The sequence below is a fragment of the Bemisia tabaci genome, chromosome 6 (genome assembly GCF_918797505.1).
Source record: "Bemisia tabaci chromosome 6, PGI_BMITA_v3".
Classification (NCBI taxonomy): Eukaryota; Metazoa; Arthropoda; class Insecta; order Hemiptera; family Aleyrodidae; genus Bemisia; species Bemisia tabaci.
Window position 1 is genome coordinate 5,810,134 of NC_092798.1, and position 27,207 is coordinate 5,837,340.

The window sequence follows — 27,207 nt, forward strand, 5'->3', positions numbered from 1 at the left end:
AGGAATTGATGTAATGTCATAGCCTTCAGTGCTTGTGCTCATCGTAAAGGGGAAAAACTCATTCAAGTAAAATTTTCCTATTTTGTTCCACTGTTTGAAGCATCACTAGTTACGACCAATGAGACCAACTTGTTCGGAAGTCCTCAAAAGATACCAGTTTGTATTTACTTTAATTGCCTCAAAAAGTTCCCGAAAGAATCTTAATTTTAAAAAATTGTCGAACGACAGCACTCTAAAGTTTCTATTTTTATTTTGGAATGTGCAGAAGTAGACACACCAAATGCAGGAAACGGTGTGAATAGTTGTAAAAAACAACTGTGCGGTGGAAGCAAGCCAGCAATTGAGCGAATGCTAGAATTTGGCCGAGAACTATATAATATGAGTCTTCAGCTAAGGCAAGAACAAGGAAGAAACGAAACCAATAAGAAAATGTTGCAGGTAAGATCAATGTCTTATTAAAATAACACCTCTAACAGAAGTGCAAAAAATATCCAATCTTGTAATTCATTGTCTGCAACAAAAGCAAAGCCTCAGCCAAGAGGAAATTTTCCAGTGTAATGATCCTTTTTTTATATCTTCCTAAAGAACCCCGCACAGAGCATGGGGTCAGCGGCTCTGGATGAAACTTTAATAGATTTATGTAAAGTTCATAATTGAGGGAAAGCCAAAAAATTAGCTCATTTTTCCGAGTAGAAGCTGAGATATTCGCGATTGAACCCGGACTATTTTCTGTGCAGCGGAGGTAAATTTTGCGTGTCGCCTTACCTTGCTTGAGCATTGCGGCCAGGAAACCCCCTCTCCCCACCAGGTAACTACGATGTCGCATTGTTTACACTCACTCCTTTCATTAGGACGCTCCGTTCAGGCTGTGCGATATGGAGTTGCCAGCTTCTCGCACCTCTCCCGTGCCGGCGCCGCCGGCCGGTTTAATCTGAAATGTTGTTGCTGAAACTGAATTGACAGATGCGGGGAGAGGGAGGGAGTACGGCATTTGCACCGGCCGAGCGCATAAGCACCTATCTTCACTTAAGTGACGTGAGGTCTGATCGAGAACGCCGAACAACGAGAGAAAAGGGGACTCGGAATTCTTCCGGCATGATAGAAAATAGTCTGGATTCATTTGCGAATATCTCGGTTTCTACTTGCAAAAATGAGCTAATTTTTTGGCTTTCCCTTAATTATGAACTTTATATCAATCTATTAAAGTTTCATCGACTTTCATCAAGAGCAGCTGACCCCATGCTCTGTGCGGAGTTCTTTCTCCCATGAGTTTCGACCTCATCTTTTTTTGAAAATGAACGATGGAAAATTCAGGTAATATTACCGAATAACTCTAAAAATTATTTTACCACCACTTTAAAAAATGACATAAATTAGACTGTCTCTAGTCAAATTAGAAGTTGTGATATGAAGCCTCAATAACGGATCTTTAGAGACAACTTGCATTCCGCAACTTCTTGAACTCTTGATCTCAGTTTGCATTTTAAAAGAACGCAGCAGGGTGTTTACTGTATGGAGAAAGTACAGATGAAGTACATGAAGCATGATCTTTTAAGGCTGGTAAGGCAATGCAGAAGAATTAGAAGGGGTTTTTATGCAAAAGTATTGAAATTGAAGTTGTTGCAATTAACTTGAAGAAAGAGCCTTGAAGTTGTAACATTTGTATACCTATATCATTACATACATTTTTAGCCATGTTTCCCACTGTTTTTATTGTGTTTTCGCTTTCATATCAGTCTCAGGACAGTGTCAAAATTTTTTAAGATAAAGCACCAATTTTCTGGGAGACTTTTGAAAATTTTTCATCTGATTTTTCTTTAACACGCAGAGTAGACACCTCGAGAATATATTGCTACACATTGATGGCCAAAGTGCGAAACTTTGTATCTTTATTTGCAACATCGTAGACTTCCCATCATACTCCTTTTTTTCCTTGAAAAACTAGCGTACGTTATCACTTGAAAATTGACTTGATTTTCCCGCTCTTTGAGCCGAATATTCTTTATAAATCCCAAGTAATGGAGGTGACTTGTTTCTCTTCGAAAAAGTAAAATAGGAGCAAAAATTTTGAAAGGAAGCAAAGAAGATTTGTGATTTTGCTTTTTGGCCATTGATATAATGCCCAGCGCAAGTCTCAACAAACTGGAGTCAAGTTTACAATTCAGGAACTTAGTTTTGAGGAGAAGCTAGACACAGTTTGAATCCATCATCTCTGAAGATCAACATTTTCAGCAAGGATGTACTTCTTTGCTTTTTATGGGCACAAAAATGAAGTAAACCACTTGCTGAGTATTCTTTAGAAGGTTACTGGAGAATATTCCCCGTCTAATACTTCAGTTCTGATTTTTCAATTGAACTTTACTAAATTTGCTCCCCTGAGAGATTGGCTGTCCTGGGCCGACATCCCTTTTTCTGTAGATAAAACAAAAATTGAAACAAATTATCGCAGGAGGATTGTCATGATCATTTCTCTAGCCTCTGATTCTAATTATTTTTCTCTCTTTTTGCAGGATGCATTTAGTCTTTTAGCATATGCAAATCCTTGGAATAGCCCTGTAGGCTGGCAGTTAGACCCTATTCAGAGAGAAACTGTTTGTGCTGCTCTCAACTCTGCCATTTTAGGTAAGTTAACGGTCTCAAATGGATGGCATTATGAAATGAGGGATCAAATTTTTTTGCTTATTGAAAACAGCATAGTTAGCTTTTCCATGGAAATAGGTACTGTAAAAGAAAAGCTAGGAAAAACTGTACCTTTTGGTGTAATGCAGTTTGAATGCATTTTGTACTTTTTCTGATCGAAACTCGAAATGATTATTCTCTTACTCTACTCTCAACATTATGCATGAGGCATGATTTTTCAAATTATTTGCTTTAAGCCTCAGGGGCAATTTTCACAACTGCGCACTGTTTTAAAAACCCCTCTTGACCATGGCAAATTTAGACGTATGTTGTTTCTCAATCAATTGCTCGCAAAATGTTAATCAATCGTATTTCTTAACACATTGCCTGCACAGCAGCTTGTATTGAATCAGCATTGAAGGCTAGCTTTTTAATATAGCTTTGAGATTATGCTTATGCATTACTGAGCAATGCAGAAAAATGCTCTCAAGTTCTGATGGCGGAACGTATTTTGAGTCGTCTAGTTCGGAAATGGCCTCCTTTTTTTTTATTGATCCACCTTTTTGTGTGCAATTTCTTTTTCGTATATCTTTTAAACCCATTTAATCCTACAAAATTGTCCTTTAAACCCGATCCAATTGTTCTTTGTCTCAAAGAAAGAGCCAATTGTTTCATATAGGCATCTGATGGGATATCCTACACTTACTTTTTACTGCTGAAGGCATAAATGACCTTGACTTCTCTCCATCTCCTATCAATTTTTCGGAAAATGAAATTATTCCGATGGACTTGTTGTGTGGCAGTAAAAAAAAAAAAAAAAAAAAAAAAAAAAAAAAAAATTAGGAAAATTTAATTTCCCAGAAAATAGGTAGATGACAGAAGAAAATTGAGGTCAATGTTGACCTCAGCAGCAAAAAATTATGAATGATGTCTCTTCAGACTCGTGGATGAAAAATGTTTCTCTTCCTCTCAGACGAAAAACAATGTGATGAGTTTTATACAGGGTTTTTTAAGGCAGAATGAGTTTTGTAGCAGTCGTGTAAATGATTGAATGAAATTGAATAATCGGTTAGTAATTACAGATACCAGTGTTAAGCACACGAAGACCTTGGATTTATGGAATTTCACGGAACTGACAAAGCGATCCATTTCACTGCGGTATTCGTTAAACTGCTGAATCTGTCAATTTGAATTAATTTGAACTCCTCAAAGGGATCGGAAGATCAATCCGTTAAACTGCTGATCCGATAAATCGAGGTCTTAGTACAGCCAACTTTTTTTTTCTTTAGTTTTGGTGACTCCCTACCTTTGGGGGTGTGAGTAATTTTATTTATTTTCCGTGAAGAACACATTGACCATCTTTTGATCCAACCACTCCTTTTAATTTCAGTTTCATTGTTGTGTTCAGAATCTAGCAGTTTACCGCGAAGACCTCCATTAGAAGTAGATGTGTGCCATGCGAGACAACTGGTAGCGCTGATGTCACGCTCTGAACTAGGCTCCTGTGCGTTTGCTAGTGTCGATCATTTACTCCGCCAGTCCTAATGATCTCTCAATAATGTCCGTGCTCTCGCCTTTTGTAAGTAAATCTTCAACTCTTCTCTCATTCTCCTTTTTCCTTCGCAAATTTTTTCGGTCATTCGTTGTTTGTTGATTCTCGCAAATTTGTTCATAAATTGTTAAGAATCTTTGGGTTGAATTGACTCCTCCCGCCCACAGTACCGATATCGATTTTCAATACCAAATAATAGAAAACAGTTTCTGAATATCAAGACGTTATCAATACTTGTTCCTTGTCAACAAGTTTCTACTTATTTGGTCTCATGGCGCTTGGTAAACTAATCAAAAAAAGGTATAAATGGAAAAATTCTAAAACCTTAATCAAAATGGTTTTTGATCAAAATTTATCTGCAGCAATTAACTTGTTGAAATCAGCCTGCTGTCAATTGACAGTAGTTCATGTAATGTCTGCTTACAGGCAACACGTCAACCTTTATCTCAATCTTGGAATTTTTTTCAAATAAAATCCTCCATACCATGGATGTCACTAATCGTCCTGCCTCAAATAGCCATGTTAGGAGGTCAACAAGTGATTGTCGATTGTGATTGTAGTGATGATTAGCTTTGCAAAAATTTTTTTTTCTTCCAAGGTTTCGGTAAAAAAAGTTGTACTCTAATAGCACCAATAGCAGCCGAGCAAACAAACTTGAAAAAAGCTTAAAAGTTGGTAATCGTTCCAAAAGTAAACTTGATTTAGTTATTTCAGTTGTTTCTCGTGGACAAATCGAGCATTTGCTGGCAAAATAACCATGATTAATGAATATTTTAACCTAATAATCTCAGCTGCAAGTGTATTCTTAGCCTCCTGATGGGTTCTACTGATGCTTAAATGGGTAGATTTTACTGGTCACTGTTCACAGTTTGAATTCTAATTCGTGGATTTCAACATATTTTGTTGAAACTTACTAGCGATATATTTAATTGCTTTAATTAATTTTGAATATCAAAGGACCTCAATATTCTGCACCCAAGGGATGTAAGGTGCAATGAAAAATTCAGATAATGAGTTAGTTACAATCCCTACTTTTTGGTGCTGGCAAGCTAGTTTTAAGTTTTTTTTCCCTTCAAAAGTCGTAGGAATAAAGCGGGGTCTATTAAAGATGCATTTTAGCACTACTTCAATTTCCATTTAAGAGTAGATATTCTGCTTTTTTGTTATTTGTTAAATAATAATGAAGGTTCAAGTAACAAGTTTGCTTACCGCCAATAAATGATTTTTGACTTCTATACCAAGAGATCCATCTCTGGTTACTACGCAACCCAACACCTTACAGGTGCTTATTTGCAATAATTGAAAACCTAGATCATTTTTTGAAAATTGAGAACAGTAAGCTGGAAAGATTGCACATGCAGGCTCAACTCGAGACAAAAACCTACCCATAGCTGAAAAATCATAGATCAATAGATGTTTTCTATGTAACTAAAACAAGAAATGGAAATTTGACAAGTTACAGAACTTAAATGTAAGACATAGATGTATGCTTGCTTATTGAACATCAGTTTAATGAAAAATGCATAGTGGAAGAGTTCAAGAATGTTTATGGAGAGCAGGTTCGGAACTTGGCCTCTAATCCTGGACTTCTTGTGTGTTCCATCTTGTGCGTTGGCATCTGTGTGTAACTGGACATGAAATAAACTCACCCGTGTCAGGAATTCATTAATATCTGAAAAAAAAAGAAATAGAAAATGACTGGCCACGAGGAAAAGAATCTAAGATAAGGGGCAACATTACGTGAAGGAGCGTTCGACAAAAAATTTGGCACAAAATAGCTCCAAAATGTCGAAATATTCGGGAGGAAGTTTGAAATGTACGGTTCTAATGACAGCTTCATGATGAAGTTGCTCAATTTCCTGTTCTGCCGAGGAAGGGTGCTGTATTAATCCTTGAGCGGTGCAAAATTTCCCTTGATATATCACAAATTTTCCAGGAAATTTGTGATTGTCCTCTAATTTATCAGAAATTTTTGTTCGGAATCGAATCAAAAGAACCTGAAATTTTTAATAATTACTCTTAAAATTTCCTAAAACTATTTTAATAGGGCAAAATTTGGCAACTTTTAAATGTTCGTACAGCATTTTTCCCTAGTGTTGCAGCATCGCTTGAATGATTTTAATCTCATTCCTTGCGACCATTTACAGACATATGTCTTCATCAATGTAGCAGGAATGAGCTAGTGGAAAGCCAAGAAGGAATGAGTTGAAAATGTCTTAAAATGGAGGTATCTGGGATCGAATCCTGGCTATGGTAACAATTAAGTCGGTCCTTCCTTGGGGTGTTTTAGCCATACAGATTCGACTCTTCATGCAGCATATTTCCCTAGCAGTGTAGCATTATATTCTGTCATGTTCAGGCTCAAAATTGTCGAATTAGAATGCAATTGCTGGCCTGCAAAGGCCCTAAAATGAATTTATTCGTTTATGGTTTATCCTTTAAAATACCTATGTATATTTTTGGTCAAAAATTCAAGTTCCTGCTTTTAAGAAATAATTGCCTCCTGGACGAAGGTTCCTAAAAATGTGATTGTATCGCAACTCTAATAGCGCAGTGCTCTTTGCATTTGTTTCTATTTGTAGTATGTTCATTGGTTAAAAAACCTCCAGTATCATTCACAAAGATAGTTTTTGCAATTGTCACTTTTGTTTTCTTCCCTCCTTTTCATATTCAGTGACAGCAGATGTCAAGCATTGTTGAGGTAAATTCTCATTTTTACTTGTTTTTTTTTTTTTTCATTTTTCCAGTAGTTAGCAGTCAACTAAACCAATATCACTACCAGTTGCGGAGTAGAAACCAAATTGAATTGGGAGTCTCAAGCATCTACGATCGTTTCCTTTTTTGTGTTACTCGCTCAACAATGGATGAGTCTGCGACGCACATTCATCTCTGAAGGACAGTGAATTTCCTGTCTCGCAAGTCTTCAGTCGTCTTTAAGTACTGATCGATAAACAAGCTCTCACAAATCAACTTTTATTTTATAATTTTGATTGTATAAATTATTACTCTGGGCTTTTTATATTTTAATTTTCTGTACGTTACACATGATCACCATAGATGAATCAATTATAAATCATTTTATTTTATGTCTCTTTATTTTGATTTCGGATTCAACCTGAACGCATCAAAGTCAAGTTCCTCTGTTGTGTTTAAACCTAACAGTACCGAAACCCCTTTCTCCCACAATTTGAGTTATTTCGAGTTCTTATCTTCAAGTCAAGCATCATTAATGACGTGCCAAACCTTCCTATGTAGAAAGAATCTTGGCGTCTCCATAAATGGAGGGAAAATTTCTTTGAAAAATGTTTGGTTGAGATAACATCTGAAAATGCTTGTAGTGTCGATCAACCTCCTAATTTTTTACATTCCCTCCGCAAAAATTTGCCGCTGCAAGTAATGCCAAGGCTCTCCTCCATCTGTGATATTAGACAGTTTTGCTGACTGTTTCGGAGGAGTCTCCAGGGGTTATGTCTTACAGGAACCTTCTAATTTCGGGTGACTAATCGAATATCCAGATTGAATGTTTGTAGCATATCATTTAACCTGTAGCTTATTAGTGCAAAATCAATCTGAAAACCGAACTTTGAGAAGAAGCAAATTTTTTTGGCTGAAATCCAAAATATTCAAGATGTGAGCTTTTTGTCTAGACATCAGTGCTTCCATTATTTATACTTATCCGATCGTGAATGACAATCTAAAACATTATTTTCCAGTGAGTCCTGCGAATTGTGGGTAGATATTTTTCCCTTATCTATTTTCACGGAAACTCTAAAACTACGCTGAGTAATTTCATGTTTACCTTGTAGTAATCAAATCAAAAAATAATATAAACAGCCAAGTCTTTAGTTGGTGTTTGATAGGATCATTTTCTGCTAGTCTGACGTTTTACCTCCTTATTAGTCGTAGGTCTACGTTTCGACATAACCCTGTGATGTCATCACACAGAATTTTTTAATTGAAGAAGCAAATTAAACGCCCAGATGTTTTTGGGAGTAAGTCCCAAACTACTTAAATATGACTCCTGTCATTGACTCTTAATTTAAAGGCCCAGGAAATTCAGTGTTGTCGAAGCAAGTGAATGCCTAACTACTGTAAATAGTGTACATTGAATTGAATTCTAAGTATAAGATTTAACGATTTTGAAACCGAACATGTTTCAATTTTTAATAAATGTTGAGATTTTCTAGCACCTTGGTTTCTTTTCTCATTTTCTTTAAGTTCGTTTCGCTTAGATTGAAATCTAAATTTACTATTTTTTTAAAGCCCCCGATTAATATTTTTCGGAATGAATTTACTTTCCGCAATTTCGTTGAAAACTTTGTCTCTCAGTTCTTTTCAGTAGAAGCTTGGATTTAGATCGCCTGGTTCCAGAAAGCATTAATCATTCAAATCTCTTTACCCCATTTAAGTTTCTTGTTCGAATCATCTTTTTTGATCTTGAAATTATTTCATCCAGTTTTGCCTCTTTCGTTACAGTGAATCATTAAATCAGAAAAGCATTTGCTCCAGTCCTTTGGCTTATCTCCAAGCAACTGATAAAATAGAAGACACTAGATCATGGAGCTAAATCTTATAAACTTTTTTATTCCAAGCGGAGAAGCACTTTACAAAACGGTTCTGAACCCTTGTCAACACTACTTTGGCACACGAGGGCTTCCATAAATTTTTCAAGACAATTGTTCGACCCTCTCTTTTGTGTAGGGTTTCCATATTTCTATCTGTGAGCTGTAAAACCTAGCAGGAATCTTATTGGTGTGATTCACAAGTCATGAATGCCCATTCGCCATTGTGATCAAACCGTTTAGTAATTCTGAAATAAAGCCTGAAACTGAACTTTGCTGAGTAAGTAGAGTAAGATGATACCTTACTTTGACCGTTTTTTGACATGCTTTCAGCTTCGGTTAAATACTTAATGAGAAAGCCCGTTACTATTCTCAATTATAGGCACCTTCAGAATTATTGGAAAGAGGGGAAATGACAAGATATTCCCTTCAAATGTCTAAATATGCCTTTAATATTTTTTTCCTCGGTATTACTACACCTATTATTGCAATAAATGATGCTTAGAATTAAAAACCATCAATCTAATTGTCAACCAATTTTGAAGGTAAGGGTGTTATTTTTGGGGTGTTTTTCAGTACATCTTTTAAATATTTAATTTTGGCTGAATGTAAAAAAATCCGGTTTTTTTTCCTTCTTATTTAAATTGAATCTGTTTCAAGTGGTCATTGACGTCCATTGAAATTAAAGTTCGAGACAGAGCAATATCTACTTTGATCCAAAGGTTTTTCCTCATTAACTGGAACCAATGAAGATGAATGTGCCTCCATCACTTTATCAACTACCTAAAGTTTTATGAATAGTAATTTAGGTCTTTCTCATTTAGTATAAAATATTTAGATTAGCATAATTGGCTAAGAACAATCTCAAAGCGTTGCCTCCATTGTAAGGAAATTCTATCAACTGGTAATTTTGGCCCTGTCTCACTGGATCATATTTTAAGATGTTTGAAAAAGTAATTGTATAGGAGTAGATTTACATAGTAAATATTTTCTGTAAGTATAGGGAGCCTAGATTTTGTTAGTCTGTGCTAATTTTTGACGTTGTTTTCGGAGGCTGAGATCCGACAAAAATGGAGCAAGGAAACATATATCTGTTGTACAAAATGTGGGATTGTATCATATCGTAAAGGTGTAAAAAGAAATATGTAAATGTGTCCTGAAGTCTGTTATAAGCCTCATAAATTTTTGTCTCTCAAATATTTTGAGCGTTTTGTAGGTTTGGAAGTAGAAATCAATTTACTCTGTCGATTTTTTGGGAATTTTTTGCGTCTTGCCATTTTTGAACCATTGATCTGCCAGCTGCTTTTTGCAATAAGGGTGTTCGCCCTACTATTCAAGAATTGATCATCTTGACCGATCGAATTCATTAACAGATTCGTAATGATAAAGTTGAGCTTTCAGTCTCCTTTTTTTCTGACAGTGCTAGCTGGGATACCACAGTTCAATGAATATCATAGGTTAAATGAACTAAAAAGTAACAATGTCAATCGGAAACTCTTCTTAAAAATGATGTTAATCAAAGATAAAATGTGAGATATGGCTCTGCAAATTTGCCCATCAATACTCTTCATTCAACTCAACCTGTGTATCTACAGGGTGATCCAAAAGCTCTGCACCATGCACCCCTGTAACCTCTAAGGTTTTTGGGGTTTTTTCTAAATTTTGGGGGCCACAATAGTCATACCTTCGACCAAGGAGCCCTCGCACTATTTCAAGCTTCCATCCCAATTAATTCGAAAGTTAAAGGGGTGATGCCTGGTGTTGATGGTACTACGTGACTTTTGAATCATCCTGTGTAGTTCCGCTAATAATCATGAAAGCAACAACACATTAGGAACCAGATTTACTTCCAATAATTCCTGTATGAATATGAAGACAAATCTTTTGTAATCAGGTCATTTATATAATCATCGTTTCAAAAATATAACTATTATTATGAACTCGATCTGTTTCATTATTTTAAATTGACAGTCTTTGTTGACTGTGTAAGTGGGCAATCACATAACTCGGTTTGCGACGTTGCAGACTTCCTGTCATACTTTATTTTTAAATGGAAAACTATTCAATGGCGATTCTTTTAAAGTGCCGTGATTCTTCTCTGTGCGAAGGAAATTACCGAAGGAAAACTTCAAGGCATGATGCGGCTTTGTTCTCCTTTAAAAAATAAAACAAAAACGGAGTTTTTTAAACACCGCAAACGAGACATGTGATTGCAGACTTACGCCCTCAATGTGCCTTTTATGTACTGCTTAAAAAGGAAAAGGAAGTGGCATTAGTGATCGCTTAAAAATTGGACTAAATTTTGCAATGAGACCAAATAACCCACAATATCACCTATCTACATAGGAAAACTAATGGTGCATATTATATCTACGGCCACAAAGTGAAACCACGTATCTCCATTGCAGTGTTTCCAAGTTTCCACTCCTCTTTTTTATTTTATGAAGAGAGACAATCACCATTGTAGCTTTAAATTTATTCAAAATATTCTGTGAACAGAAGAAAAATTAAGGAAGTTTTCGAGAAATTACATCGCGTAGTTAACCGAAGAAGTAATAAAGTAGGTATGATAGGAAGTTTGCAAGATTGCAAATGGAGATATGTGGTTTTGCGTTTTGGCCATGGATATGACACATATTTGCTGATGAGCTCCTTGCAAAAATTCCGAGAAAACATTACTAAAATTTTAAAAGACGCAAAGCCTATTTGGCAAAATTTTTAAGTAAAATCCAAATTGAAAGTCTGGAGACTGTAGATTTCCTAAGAGCTTTCGAGATTTTTTTTTCTTTTTTTAAAAAAAAAAAACACTGCAGACTTTGAGTCGTAATTCACTTTTTAGATTGAAAGAAATATGTACTCTGCAACAGTTTTTGAAAAACTTTCCCGTTTTCTCTTTTCCTTGTGAAGAACGGTCTGTAAAATATTCCGCAGTTTGTTTTCTGTTGACACTGAAAAAATACGAGCGGAAGTTTTGAAACGCTGCAAACAAGATATCGCCGGTGAAACTCCCAAACTACATATCTCGTCGCTATGTTTCAAAATCTCCACTCTCTTTTTGTTTTTTTTGAAGTAGAATAAATCAACATTATTCCATGAAGTCTTCTCAGAAATTTTTTTGCACCGAGGAGAATAATCAAGGAGGTTTTAAAGAGACGTTGAGTAACTTTCCAATTCAAAAATAAAGCATGACAGGATTGACAGGAAGTCTGCAACGCCGGAAACCGAGACAGGTGGTTCTGGAGTTTCGCACCAGCGATACATCACTTTCGAGTCAAGGTATCACAAGCGCCATGCGACGTTTGAAAACTTCCGCCGTTGCTCTTACAGAGCAAGTGTTCAACGAGGCTGTCCGAAAATTTCACTGAATTTTCTCTGTGCTGCTGATAAAATTCAGTGAGGTTTTCCAACAGATTCAACCCACAATTTCTCAGTAAAAAAATGAAATTCTGGCGGAAATTTTTAAACGTCGCATGGCACTTGAGATACTTTAGCCGGAAGGTGACAAATATCGACAAGGTAAGTCCGTAACCACGGTTTGCGATGTCGCAGACTTCCTGCCATACTTTATTACTTTATTCCTCAAACGGAAAACTACTCAACGGCAACTCTGTAAGTAAAACTGCCGTGATGTTTCCGCTCTGTGCGAAACAAATTCGGCAAAAACTTCAAGGAATGATGTCAATGTTTTCTCCTCCAAAAAAATAATATGGAGGCGGAGAATTTCAAACACCGCAAACGAGATACGTGGTTGCGAACTTACGCCGTCAATGTGCGATTTTGGTGTATCACCGTGCGTCGATTTAAATTTTACCGCGTCAACAGCGATTAGTTCTCGCAGAGCGCAGCACCCTGCGGGCGGTTTTAACTGCGGCGTCGGCCGACAGAGCGCGCGACACGCGGGAGCGCCGTCGGCGGGGCTCACGAAAAAGTCGAAACTGGGGCGGAGTCAAAAATCCTCCGGTTTGTGTCAACGGTTTCTAGTTTATCCAGCGCGGGCGCAGCAAGCACAAGGCAGCCTGCCCCGTTCCACTGCGAGCCCAGTCCGAGTCGAGTGTTCCCTCAGTGCGTGCCGCCGTCCCGTCTCCCAGGAAGGGCAGATCTCCTCATCCTCCCAGGCCCCACCGGAATCGAACCCGGAACCCGTCACCGCCGACTCCGAGATCCGCGCGCGAGGATGGGCGCCTCCAGTTGAAAGTGTGACCCCGTTGATTATGTGTTGACAAGTGATTGTGCGGTTGTGTTCGAGTGCGGGCCAACGATGGCGATGTGTTCCCCGATATATTTCTCCCCCGCGGCGCGTCTGTGAGCCGAACCCTGGAGTTTGATCGGCTGGACCGCGTCTCATTCCATTGCTGCGAGCCCAATTGTGACGGAGCTGGTTTGGTCACTTTAGTTCGTGAAGCCGGCCGCAGAATGGGGTGTGCTATGTCCGCGGAAGAGCGGGCCGCTCTCGCCCGAAGTAAACAGATCGAGAAGAACCTCAAAGAGGACGGCATACAAGCCGCCAAAGACATTAAACTCCTCCTACTAGGTGAGCTATCACACACTCTCTTATCACCAAACTCAACCAACACCCTACCCTCACCCCCCAGCCCACCACAATCTTCAACCAAAAAAAGGCAACGCCTTTCTCCATTCATTCACGCTTCCCCACCCCAAAAAAACCCCACTCGTAGCGTAAAAGCTCAACGAGCTTAAACTTTCAAAAACGCAGTGATTATTCATTCCGCTCCTCAACTTATCATGTAGACCTCTTCCTCGCAACGTTGTCAATTCGTCAACCCGAAATTCACGCTGGAAGAAGGCAACGCCTTAACCCGGTCAGCACACCATCATTCCCCCTCAAAATGTGTAAAATCTCGTAGCTTTCTACGGGTTTTTTTCACTTTCCAAATAGCATTTAACAATCCCTCCAGCCCGATCTTAAAAAGTTTTGGTGGACGTCTCTCTCGCAGGGTTGTCAATTGGTGACCCCGAATTTCCCCGGAAACCCATCGCTGGCTGATGATTTGAGGGCGGCGTTCGGGGCGACGGAAGGATATGTTTTTTTCGGATGAGGGATGGCGGTCTGGCGGCCAATTGTTGAATAAATGGTGGGGTATTGGCGGTGGGCCGGGCGGGCTGGCAACGCAGCACCTGCTCAATAGTATCATGGGTGGAGCCACGCGCGCATGTGAGAAAGCGCCAGGCGCCCCGCGTACCGGTCGCGGCCGATGCCATCCGCCGCGCCGCGCCCGGCCGGGGAGTTTTCCTCTCCGAGTTTTCCCTTCCGAGTTTCCCTTTTATCGTATGCAACGGTCAGTTCCGTCGCTTGCGATATGTCGATACTGCCCCGGTGATTCCTGACGACTTGTGTCGCCGGGAATTTCGGGTTGGCCGCTTGGATTTTACAGGGTTGCCTCGGTTGGGGAATTAAAAAAAAGTTAGGGGAAACCTGGAGATGCGAGGGAAAATGCCAGGGAAATATTCGACGGTGAAACTACCAAACCACGTATCTCGTTTGCGGTGTTTAAAAATCTCCACTCACATTTTATTTTTTTGAAGGAGATCAAATCAATATCATTCCTTACAATTTTCACAGATTTTTCTCCGCACAAAGAGGAAAAATCACGGAAGTTTTCACGAATTGACGTTGAGTAGTTTACTATTTATAAAATAAAGTATGACAGGAAGTCTGCGACGTCGCAAACCGAGATACGTGGTTTGGTAGTTTCACCGTCGATATGTCGTCACCTTCCGGGCAAAGTATCACTAGCGCCATGCGACGTTTAAATATTTCCGCCGCCATTTTATTTTTTTACAGAGAAATTGTTGGTTGAATCTGTTTGGAAATTTCACTAGGTAAATTTTATCGGCAGCACAAAGAAAATTCAGCGAAATTTTCGGACAGCTTCGTTGAACAATTTCTCTGTAAAAAAATAAATGGCGGCGGAAATTTTTAAACGTCGTATGGCGCTTGTGATACTTTGCCTGGAAGGTGACGATATGGCCGCATGAATTTTACAGGGTTGCCTCGGTTGGGGAATTAAAAAAAAAGTCAGGGGAAACCTGGAGATGTGAGAGAAAATGACAGGGAAATATTGTTATTTCAAATGTATTTCGACGGTGTAAGTTGGCAATCACATAACTCGTGTGCGGTGTTTGAAAATCTCCGCCTCCGTGTTATTTTTTTAAAGGAGAACAAATTGACATAATTTCTTGAAGTTTTTGCAGAATTTTCTTTGCACAGAGAAGAAAAATCACGGGAGTTTTAAAGAATTGCCGTTGAGTAGTTTTCCGTTTAAAAAATAAAGTATGACAGAAAGTCTGCGAGGTCGCAAACCGAGATATGTGATTGCCGACTTATACACCGTCGATTTGCTTTCTAGAGTGGGTTTGACGTTTCGAATAGCAAATGTTGCCTGAAAAATATTTCAATTTCAAATCTGAATCCGTGGTACTCACGGAGGTATTAGGTAATCAAAAATCACGAATATGTATAGAGTTCAGGAAATGTCAGGGAATTGATAGCAGTCGGGGAGTTAAAAAAAAGTCAGGGAAAACCTGGAGATGTCGGGAGATGACGTGAAAGTTAGGGAAAAATCATTAAGCCTCCTTTATTTGCTTTCTAGAACGGGTTTGACGTTTCGGACAACAAATTTTGCCTTAGGTACTTTAAAACTATTTCAAATCATGTCTTTTTAACCATCTAGCATAGCTTCAATCGAGGGGCTTGGAGGACAAGGCGCATAAGTGCAGTTTTTGCCATTTCGAAAAATGCCAAGTTTCGAAATTACATGGGTCCTTATGGCGGAGAGAAAGTTCGAGGTGACTTTTTGATGCTTTAAACTGGAATTTGGGAGCTAATTTTTCACAGAGTATGCATTCAGACTACTAGTTCTACCTGTAATCATTAATATCTAATTTTTTTCAAAATCCGCACTTATGCGCCTTGTCCTCCAAGCCCCTCAATTATGTAAAAGAAGTCAGGGAAAACCTGGAGATGTCAGGGAAAATGACGCAAGTGGCAGAGAAAAATTGCTAAGTAACCTTTATTTGCTTTCCAGAGAGGGTTTGACGTTTCGAACATCACATTTTGCCTGAAAACTATTTCAAATCATGTCTTGTTAACCATCTGACATATCGACGGTGAAACTACCAAACCACGTATCTCGTTTGCGGTGTTTAAAAATCTACGCTCACATTTTATTTTTTTGAGGTAGACCAAATCAATATCATTCCTTGAAATTTTCACGGAATTTTCTCCGCACAAAGAGGAAAAATCACAGAAATTTTCAAGACTGGATGTCAAGTAGTTTTTCATTTAAAAAATAAAGTATGACAGGAAGTCTGCGACGTCGCAAACCGAGATACGTGGTTTGGTAGTTTCACCGTCGATATCTTATTCAATTGTCAGGGAATTTCATTCCACAAATTCTGTACCTATTTCTCTTAAAAAAATGGAATAGGGGCGGAAATTTCCGGGCACTACAATCTATGTACGTGGTTTGGTAGTCTCACCATCGAATGCGGCCCACCCGTCGAAGAGACTCTATATTGATCCATGAAATCGAAATTTCCGTAGGGCGTAGGATTAATATTTGTCGAATGGGCCTGTTGCATGCAAGAGATACAGCCGCGCGAATTGACTTAACAAAGGTTAAATGACACGAAAATTACGATGGTCACATTAAAAAAGTCTGAAATACACTCCTTACTGCGCAATTTGCGTTGTTAGGAACGCGCTTTTTCAAATTTCCCGCGTCTGGGGGCAGTTTTCTAATCACCGGAAACGAGCAAACGGCGGGCTCGGTGATTTCCGGAAGATGCCGAGTCGTTGTTGTTGTTATTGTTTTTTTTTCCTTCAGTTTGTTCACAAACCCAACGCGATCTCTTATAGTGGTCCATATACGCTTTATGCGGTCACCAAATCGATCAACTTTTAAATATCCAACGCAATCCTTCTACATTTCATTTCACGATATCACGAGCTCCGATTTTTAGGTTATGTTGTCAGTTTTAGTTGACCGGAAATAGCCGCGAGTTGCCGTTAATTGTTTCCGTAAGAAAACTGCCCCCCGACGCGGGAAATTTGAAAAAGCGCGCTCCTAACAACGCAAATTGCGCAGTAAGGAATGTATTTCAGACTTTTTTAATGCGACCATCGTACTTTTCATGTCATTTAACCTCTATAAAGTCTATTCGCACGGCTGTATCTCTTGCATGCAACAGGCCCATTGTAATACCCGTGAGTTTTCAACGGAAAATACTCTTTGACACCCAAGTATCATTTTTAAACGGAGAAATCGCGATATTTTGAAATTAAGTCGCGATTTTTCAAAGATTTTTCGGCGAATAGGATCATCGACATCGGAGCGAATATCCTCGAACTTGTCGCAATTTGATGCCTGTAAAATCGCGCTCGATAAAATCGAAATTTTATCTCAATTCATCATGATTTTTTTGTTTGATGGAATATCGATAAATCGCCTTCGTCAAAATCGAGATATTATCGCAAAATGCGAATGAAATCGAAATACTTTATTCGATATTATTGCAATTATTCGACGTCGATCAAATCGCGATACGTTCTCCTATCAAATCGCAACTTATCGTAATCGCTGCTACTTGGATAGGTGTTGATCGGTGGAAAGTAAATTGAAATAATGTCCATGACAAATCAAGTTCTTGAACCGTTATTAAATAGCAGTTAATCATTTTCAGTTCTCTAGAATATTCATATCAACAGCCGGAAATTACGGTGATCAAATTCATTCCACTCAGGCTTGATCTTAATCATAATGACAGCTTCGAATCACTCTTCAAAAAGTGAACTCGCTAGTACACTTCGTACAGCACGCTCGCGAGCTTTTTTAAAACGAATGGACCAGTAGACGAGGCATGAATTTCAGCATTCTGATACACGTTTCACAACCAAAATTTCACGTAGAACACGACGCGCACAACGAAAATTAGGTACCGGGATCAACTCCTTATGAAGATATTTAATGATTCTTGATGCGTGAATTCAAACCACCCGCTCATGAAAGCTCAATGCTCTACGTGATTCACATCGCGCGCTAAACGTTATCATGAACGTCTCTGCGATAAAAAAAATCTGGCAACCTCAATCTTTTTTTTTTTTTTTTTTTGCTGGTTTAGTGGCTTATATTCCGTTGGAACCTACAGCCATCGATAACCTCAATCTTGACGCTTTGGCTCAGATGTAGCAAATTACTTATAGTTTGAAAAACGCATGGTGGGAAATGAACATTGCTCGATTGAGAAGATTGCTGAAACCGTTGTAGTGCGCGATTTGACTCACGTAGAGCTTTGAGTTTCTTGTGAGCGGGCAGTTCAAATTCCTCGTAACCAATGTGAAATAAAAATGTTAATATCTCCGTTCGGAGTTGGTTTCAGTAATTTTCATTGCGCGAATCGTGTTCTACGTGAAATTCTGATTAAGTTACATGTATCAGAATGCTTAAATTCGTACCTTGTCTCGTGGTCCATACCGTACCTAAATACGGTTTACATGACCGAAATTTTTTCTCATTGTTTTTCCATGCCAGCAAAATCCATTCGGTATTTCTAGCGGTAAGGAGTTCAGCACTGCCGTGAAGGAAAAACGCCGTATGAGCATTCGAGAGTTGCCGAATTTCCCCCAAGAAAATAATTATTTTGGATGAGTGTTATAAATATTTCCTCTCGAAATGTTCAGATAATTTAGATTTGACTATAAAGAAAATTCTCCGAAAAATTGACCGGAAAATATCCACGAGTTTTCCTAAAAATTCGTATGTAATGAAAGGGAGTTTGGCAACTGACGAAGGTGCATACGGAGTTTTTCCTTAGCACGGAAGAGTATCTTCTCTTCTTCTCCGCCACTTACCCGTCGAAGGCGCAGAATAGCGAAGTCGCAAGAGGAGCGAGGGGGGAGGGGGTGAATTTCAATTTTTGGCAAGCTGTGTTAGGACTGTTTTCCATTCATATCCATGTGCGAAACTCGGCCACGACAACGGAAAATGCGCACCTGTTGTTCATCAATGGCTTCGTTCCGTAATCTCGTATCGTATTTCTGCCAACTACAGGTGTCACCCGCGCGCGTGACAATGCGCCGTATGGAGCCCCGTTGTGCGAACTTTCCGTCGACGGCGAACTTTTTGGAAAGCGCCCGATGGATGAAAGTTGTTCTAGCTTAAAAAAACTTAAAAGATTCTTAAAGGGGGTGGTCGTATTTCGGGCTTGGGATCGTCCACTGGAAAAAAAAAACACATTGGATCTAGAGCGCAGACTCTTAATAACATCGACAAGAAAAAATACTCTTGATTCAATCAGATTTAAGCTTAAATCAAGAACCCAGCCTCTTAATTTGAGCGGATTTCCTTTTGATTTAAGCTTAAATCTGATTGAATCAAGAGTCCTTTTTCTTGTCAATGTATTCAAGAGTCTGGACTCAAGATCCAATGTGTTTTTTTTCCCAAGGTTTTCCTTAAATCATGCAACGCTCCAGGGAGGAGGGGGTGGAAGAGGGCTTTACGCCATTTTGTTTTTGCGTGTTAAATGATAAGGACCTATATCACAGAAGTGTTACAATAGGGTAGGGGGGGGGTATAAAAAATGCCGGAAAAGTGCGTTACGTGATTTAGGGATCGTCTTGGATTTCGTCGATGACGAGGTAGGTACGGACGCTTGCTTGCTTTCTGTCATCGATTTTCTTGAAAATGGTGACGTTATGGTCCGCTTTTCATACAGTAGACTATGGATTATCCGGCTTCGTATTATCCCGTATCCGGACTCTGGATTATCCGGATCGATTTTGTAACCATGTAACTACGTACGCATTCCGATAGGTGAGTGGATCCGCGGAGAAGCGGTCGCACGGCATATTGGCGCCTGCAAGGCTGAAGGAATACTTCACGCATCGCGCCAAACAGTGAGATCGGCGTGGAACGCATTAGCGCCTACTAGATTACATAAATACTTCTCGCACTACGCCAAACGCAGTGCAGTCGGTTAGTTAGCCTAAAACGCACATTAGCGGCTACAAGACTGTATGAATACTTCACGCATTGCGCGCATTCGTATGCTTTCATTGATTCAACATGACTTGTAAAATTAGTTTTATAAACTACGCCTTTTAACGCTGTAAGTAATTCCCTTTCTCTTACTGTTTCGGGGGAAAAAGTCCCCGATTTTCTTGAAAAAATACCCCTATAAGTCCCCAAAAGTCTCCAATTTTGGTTTTTTTAAGGTGGACACTCCGATGAAGTTATTATGGCAACCTCGCTCAACTTTTTGTCACCCTAAAGTGACCCACTCTGAATAGCAGAGAAGAAAAAGACTGCATCGAATTATTTTTTACGGGCAATCCTCAATTTCCATATTGGTTCTATTTTCGACTCGTTCTGTGTCTCTACCAATGGTCTCACCGCGGAGACCAGGTGCGAAGGGGGGGGGGGAGGTGTTGAGGAAAGAAGGTGAGAAATGTAAGCTCGGCAAGTTTTATGGGTGTTTTACTGCTTTTCCTTGAGGTTTAAATCTTTAACTTTTTCGCGTTTTTTCGGCGGTTCCGGAAATGTCCCCGCGCTGATTAAGTAGGTCGGCAGGATTGTGTGGGACGGAGAAGAACATGGTCGCCAAATGGACGTATTTATGCTAAAAGGAACTATGTCACACGAAGACCCTACGCACATAGTTCCTTTTAGCATAAACACGTCCAAATGTTCCTCGAGAATGAGATGGAAACCCTGAAACTGTACACTGAAAAAAAAATCTCGGTGTATTTACTAAAAAAAGTAGTTTCTACTAAGAAAAGTAGTAGAAAGTATTTTCTCTCTATAAAACCATATGGAAAAGAATCGACTTTTGGAGGTTCTCCAACTGGAATCGATTCTTTACCGTAGGTTTGAATGGAGAGAAAAAACATTGTTGCCAACTTTTTAAAACCGCATCTGGAGGAAGGAGATGAAGCCAACCGCTCTCACCCGATGAAGTAAAATTCTTGGAAGCGATTCCTAACTCAGACGGAAAGATCAAGTCGAAGAACTTGATTGTTTTTGACTGTTTCCGACCTAATTAACGCTGGAATCATTTATTCTTCTCACAATGCCGCGCCGTCTTTTCCTCGACGAATCGATTTTCAAGTCGTCAAAAGTTGGCCGGGCAGTCGACGTCATGGAAGCTTCAAACTTTCCCCCGGTGTTGTTCTTTCCGTCCAGCGGGATCAGTTGCGAGGCGTGAATGATCGATTTACGGTATCTCCCCATCTAAAACTGTGGTAAAGAATCGACTCTTTAGGTGTCCGTTGCGAACAACCTGTTCATCGATACTTTTCCATAGGTTCAAATGGCAGATCAATCGATATATCGCAAAGCACGCTACGCTTTTGACCCGGATAAAACCGGAGGAAACCTTTTTTTGTTCAAGTCCAGGATCAGCTAACTCTCTTATTTATGGTCCGGGCTCCGCGCCAAATTCAGTTTCCGACACGAGTTTTTGTGGAGTAAAGCGAATTACCTGTGACGTCTTTTTTTAATCAGGCAATTTCAAGGTGGTTCGCAACCTTGGTGCGATACTTTCTGGGTATGGTTAATATATTTCAAATTCTAACTAGCGCAAGTAGACTACTTTTATTACATAGTAACGTAAATTACCAATTGGATTGCATTTTGCAAACTGTGTGTAGAATTATCACGAAAATTCGTAGCCGAAAAGAGACGAAATTTCCGGAAAATTCCTAGTTTATCCGACGCACTTTGGCAACGTCGAAATTTTCATACGACGTTTTTCCCAGTCGCTTGGCGTGCTTTGCATTATATCGATTGATCAGCCATTTAAACCTATGGAAAAGTATCGATAAACAGGGTGTTCGCAGCGAACACTTTAATAATCGATTCACTGTCATAGTTTCAAGTGGGGAAAAATCGATAGTTGATCATTCACGGCTTATTACTGAATAAATTACACGAATTTTGTGCCCTATACATGACAAATCATTCAAATTGAACGTATTCATGGTAAGAACTCAATAAAAATCAGGAGAAGAGGGAGGATGAATAAAAAGGGAACAGGAAGTAAAAGAGGAGAAGGAAGAGCATGAATTGAATAAAGAAGAACAGGTTGACCGCGCGCGCGGCGGGCAGTTCTGCGTGCGACACGCGCGCAGGCGCCTACAAACCTAAGGGGATACTGCACGCATCGCGCAATGCGTGCAGTATCCGCTTAGGTTAGTAGGCGCCGGTGCGCATTTCGCGCTGGCAGCACGTTGCTCCGCTCTTTGTTAAGCTTTAATATTGAAACTCGCTAAGTCAGTGTTTTTCGCAATTGATGATTTTGAAATATTTGCACAATCTGCATGGATTAAGTTTAAAGTCTCAGTTAAAATGAAAAAAAAAATATATATTGAAGGAAAATTTACCGTGTGTTTCCTTAATAATTGATCATTTACCACTGCTTCAAGAGGAAATATCGATAGATCGCAATGCACGCCACGCCACTGGTTTTTCCGCAGCGCGACAGTAAAGCTCACCGAGTAATTACCGAGAGTCCTCTTATTTCGAACCGGACCCACAACTTAATCGAAAGCCACGTTTTCACAAGCAGCTCGCGACGCGACTTTGGCCGTGCGATGATTCAAATCTGTTGCTACTGAAAAGGCTATTCGTGTACTGTGGCAACGGCGGACAGGTAAATCAAATTATGTAAAGAAAGGAGACACGGATATTTTCTGGCAGAATGAAGGTTACAGCACCACAGAATTATCGTTTTTTAAGCCTCATTTTAAAAGAATAAAAGTAATTTTGAATAAACTTTTAATTCAGGAGATCTGCGGGGGAAGAATTTTCCCATTCCCTCACATTTTGAGAATATTTGACTGAACGTGGGGAAGAATAGTTCTTTCATAGGACCGATTAAGAATTTTATAATTTGCATCTGGCCATAAATTATTTATACTCGGAGAAAAAAACTTCGTGCGTGGGACCCGAAGTTGACGTCATATGGATCTCTGGAGTTTTCGGATCACGTTTCTAAGAACTTGAGGTCCAGCTGCCGAATTTCAGGTCAGACATCTGAAGTACTTCGATATATACCGAAGGGTTCGGGTTACACATCTGAAGTAATCCGATACATACCGAGGTGCCTCGATGTCTGACCCGAACTTCGGCAGCTCGACCTCGAGTTTTCGGATGCGTGATCAGAAAACTTCAGAGATCCATATGACCTCAACTTCGGGTCCCATGCACGAAGCTATTTTCTCCGTGTTCACTCAATTGGACGTATTTCTATCAAACGGAACTATGTGCATTATGCCGTGAGCCCTGTTATGCACATATTCTTATGGGTCTCAGGGATCATGTCTTAATGTACATAGTTCCGTATGATAGAAATACGTCCAATTGTAAGGAAGTATACTCTTGATTCAATTGGATTTTTGCTCGGATCAAAAGGAAATCCACTTAATTTAGGAGGCTTGGCTCTCGATTGAAGAAAAAATTCGATTGAATCAAGAGTATTTTCTCTATCCAAATGTTTTAAGAGTCTGGACACCCCTTACGCGCCCCCCCCCCCCCCCAGGTTCTGCCAATGACCATGTTTAAAATCGTCATACTTAGTCGCGCGGTAAACTTCGTGTCGACCGCGCCTTGTGGAACCGTAGCTCTAAACGTTTAGAACGTCCCTCTGATGTAAGAGCGTCACTCAATATCCACATGAGCCCTGTTCTCCGTATAATTCAACGCTTTCCGGGGTCCGTGTGGAAATGGAGATACGGCGTTACGTCGGGAGCGACAGAAAGTGCAGCGAGACCCATTGAAAAATTCCGCGGAGGCGCGGGGAAGGGGAAGGCGATCTAATCCTCGCTTAATGCGGGTAAGAATCGCGTTAATTCTGCAAAAAATTCCGCGCTAATCCCTCAAAAAGCCGCTCTCAACTTCCCAACCGCCCGCCGCCGCCCCGCCGGTGCCCTGCCAAGTTGAGACTTAACTTTTCGGCCGTTCATTCATTCTCCCGTTGGAAATCTGCCATTTCCGCGAGGGCCGCTCACCACTTTCATCGTTTCAGGTGAACTCCGCGCCGCACGGCGAGTGTAAACAAAGATCCAGATATATTGAACCCGTTTCGCGGAAACCGCGAATCCGCAAGGACTGATTCAACCCGTGCTGCTGTGCTTAGGAAGAATGCCATATGAGCACTGGAAAAAAAAAAAAAAAAAAACAGATTGGATCTAGAGTCCAGACTCTTGAAAACATTGACAAGAAAAAATACTCTTGATTCAATCGGATTTTTGCTTGAATCAAAAGGAAATCCGCTTAAACTAAGCGGCTTGGTTGGTTCTTGATTTGAGCTAGATTCTGATTGAATCAAGAGTACTTTTTCTTGTCGATGTTTTTAAGAGTCTGGACTCTAGATCCAATGTGTTTTTTGGTCCAGTGAGCACTCTGCCGTTGTCAAATTTCCCCCGACAAAATATTTATTTTTGAAAAACGTTATGCGTATTTTCTCTCTAAATTTTCAGATATTTTAGATTAAATTATGAGAAAATTGCCTGGAAAATTGGAGGAAAACTATTCAGAATTTTCCCAGGAAACTCAGTTTTTATTGAGGGAAATGTGGCAACGTCCGAAGGCTCATACGGCGTTTTCCTTTAAACGGCAGCGCAAATCAGCTTATCGTATGAACATTCGGTTGATGCACAATTTTTCTCGACCAAATATTAATTTTTGACGGAAGGAGGGATATCGGCAAGGGCCGTTTTTTGACCCTCCCACTTTTGCAACTCAGCAATTTATTGCTCGCGAAGCTCTGAATGTTAGGGAATGCATCATGATTTTGTTGCTCTCAGTTTCTTTTTGGATCTACTACAGGATTAAACGTGAATCGAATGACCGGTTTTGACGAAAAATGCGTGGATTTTTCGGCATTCTACCGCAACAAATCCGCATTTTTCGCATAAATCGGCCTGCAGATTCATGTTTAGGCCATTGAGGAGACCGAAAATGACCACTTCATGATGCAATTCGTAAAGTTCAGGCCTTCAATATGCCAAAAATCGTAAAATTGCGAAAATCAAGGTGGACCCCAAAATGGCCCTCATCGATATCCCTCCTTTATGAACATTAAATAATTAGTTCTTGTAACGTTCCGATACTAACGACGAACGAAATTATTTAATAAGTTACAGGAGGAAAAATATTAACAAGTACAAAATAAATTTTCGTCTTAGGTACGGAAGGAAACTTTACAATGTCCCAGGACTTATGCAGGGCTTTTTCTTTTTAAAGTGGCGTTAATGTTTTCACGACAGCCATAGCCACCTAAGTACATCATCGTGGACTACGAGTTCCTACTAGTTTTGTGTGTTTTTCGCACTTTTTCCCCTTTAGGAAGGTAATTGGATGAGACACGACTGCAAAAGTGTTACAAGGTCAACGCTAATTTCCACCCTATGATGATTGATGATAAGATACTTTACATGAACATAAAGTTTTTCAAATTATGACTAATGAATGTTAGGGTGAGCGTTTTGCCCGGGAATTTTGCAAATTAACTTTGGATTACTCGAACAGCAGTCATCGTTAGGCGACAGTGGTGATTCTACAACTTGGCAACACTGCTTTTTCTCCATTAAAATCCTTTAAAAATATCGATTTATGTGAGGCAAGGTGCCTCAGCAAGAATTTATTGTTTTACATACATTTAAAATGAGGAAAAACAGCGTTGCCAGCTTTCTAGAATCGCCACTGTTGAGCGAATCTGAACGTTGACTTCCGAAAGTGACTATACCCTTTAGGGAAGATAGCAGGCTCTTAAAAATATTTTTTCTCTCGTCTTCAAGCCGAATAGTCTATTTCACCGCACGAAGTAACTTGACTTCATTCCAAGGTTGCAACATTTTTTTACAAAATCTGTGTAATTCTTGTCTAAAATTTTACTGATTTTTTATGAGATCCGAGGAAAAATCATGGAAATTTTCAAGATGAAACGCCCAAGATTCTCCTCGTCAAAATTCAACTTGCGAGGGGAAATTTGGCAACATTGAAATATATTTACGTCCTTTAGTAAAAAAGACGACGATTTATGAATAGATCCAATCTTTCCTTCACTAAATGGACGTATTTATGTTAAATGGAACTATGTGCATAGGGTTTACATGCAACATAGTTCTTTTTAGCATAAATATGTCCCAATGACGTAACATTGAGCACGAGAAGGGGGTGTACTGTTAGTCAATAGCTCCTCGTTCCTCGGAGGCTGGAACAAAAGTTTTTGTCCCTACCTCGGCGTATGCATATTTTTTTCTTTTCTTTTTTTCGGGAGTTGGTCAGCAAAATCAGCGACGCGGAGTCAGTGGGCACCTGTGACATTTATCCAGCCGAGAATCCGGTCGGGCAGGATTTCAAGCGCGCGTCCCCGGCCAGCCGCAGAAAATGCACGAGCCGTGGGCACAGACTTCATAATCGCACGTCGCACGGTGGATCGAGTCGATCGGACGCGAAATTTTTGACTAAAACTACAAATTTTGGTGTTTATTTCGTCGCGCACTTGACGTTTCAAGGGGTGCCTTCAGTGGAAAAGGAGGGGTATCGATAAGGGTCGTTTTTGGCCCCCTCCTAGAATCTGGAAATCTATGCGGATTTTCTAAGTTGACTCAATGTAGTTTACGGAAATAATCATGATTTATCCCATAGGCCACTGGATACGTTTCAAAAGGTTGCCTAAACATAGGTCTGCAGGCGTATTTTAGCAAAAATTCATGTTTTTCTAGCAGTCCGAGGCTTTTTTGACACCGAGCGCATCGTCTAACTGAAACCAAACCAGGGTTAAAATGTGTCCTAAAGCCTCCTTGATAACATACCAAAAGCTCGTTTTAGTTAGACGATGCGTTCGGTGTCATAAAAGCCTCGAACTGATAGAAAACACGAATTTTTGCTAAAATACGTCTGCAGACCTATGTTTAGGCAACCGTTTAACATGTATCCAGTGGCCTATGGGATAAATCATGATTATTTCCGTAAACTACATTCAGTCAACTTGGTAAACCCGCATAAATTTTCAGATTCTAGGAGGGGGCAAAAAAAGGCTCTTATCAATACCCCTCCTTTCACGAAGAAACCAATGGAACCACTTTTAGAACCTCAAAGTTATGTATGAACGGAGATATAAGCTTTTAAAGTTCCCAAATTTTGTCCGACCCCTTTCATTGACTCGAACCACCGTGCGTTGCTTCGTCCATAGAACGGTCCATGCTCATTGCTTAGTATAGCTTCTTCCTCTCAAAAATCAAAACATTGACCTCAGCCAACGCAGTATCCACAATGCCACTCAAGAGCAGAAGCAGATCCAGTAATTTGGCAACACCGGATTCCTTCCATTTAAACCTATGTTGAACAATCGATTCTTGTTGGAGCACTTGGCCCCTCCTGGAATCGATACATTTCCATGGATTTAAATGGAGCAAAACAATGTTGCCAATTTGCTAGGTCCGCAAATGTT

General features: G+C 39.8%; 2 protein-coding genes across 5 annotated transcripts in view; both read left to right on the top strand.

The window, feature by feature from the left end:
• The window catches only part of RanBPM (Ran-binding protein M), a 64,909-nt gene extending 57,652 nt beyond the window's left edge, over window positions 1-7,257 (top strand). The window contains exons 8-11 of one of the 4 annotated variants that reach the window (XM_019053523.2): window positions 266-438; window positions 2,511-2,622; window positions 4,010-4,198; window positions 6,922-7,257. In XM_019053523.2, the coding sequence (XP_018909068.1) occupies window positions 266-438; window positions 2,511-2,622; window positions 4,010-4,164 (440 nt within the window). In that variant the 3' untranslated portion in view covers window positions 4,165-4,198; window positions 6,922-7,257. Of the gene's footprint in view, window positions 1-265; window positions 439-2,510; window positions 2,623-4,009; window positions 4,199-6,918 lie in introns of all 4 variants that reach the window. The other 3 variants (XM_019053522.2, XM_072301217.1, XM_019053524.2) reach the window with 3 other exon arrangements.
• Window positions 7,258-12,672: 5,415 nt separating this feature from the next.
• Galphao (G protein alpha o subunit) overlaps window positions 12,673-27,207 on the top strand; it is a 131,177-nt gene continuing 116,642 nt past the window's right edge. The window contains exon 1 of the mRNA XM_019053553.2: window positions 12,673-13,264. Within this exon, the coding sequence (XP_018909098.1) occupies window positions 13,147-13,264 (118 nt within the window). The 5' untranslated portion in view covers window positions 12,673-13,146. The remainder of the gene's footprint in view (window positions 13,265-27,207) is intronic.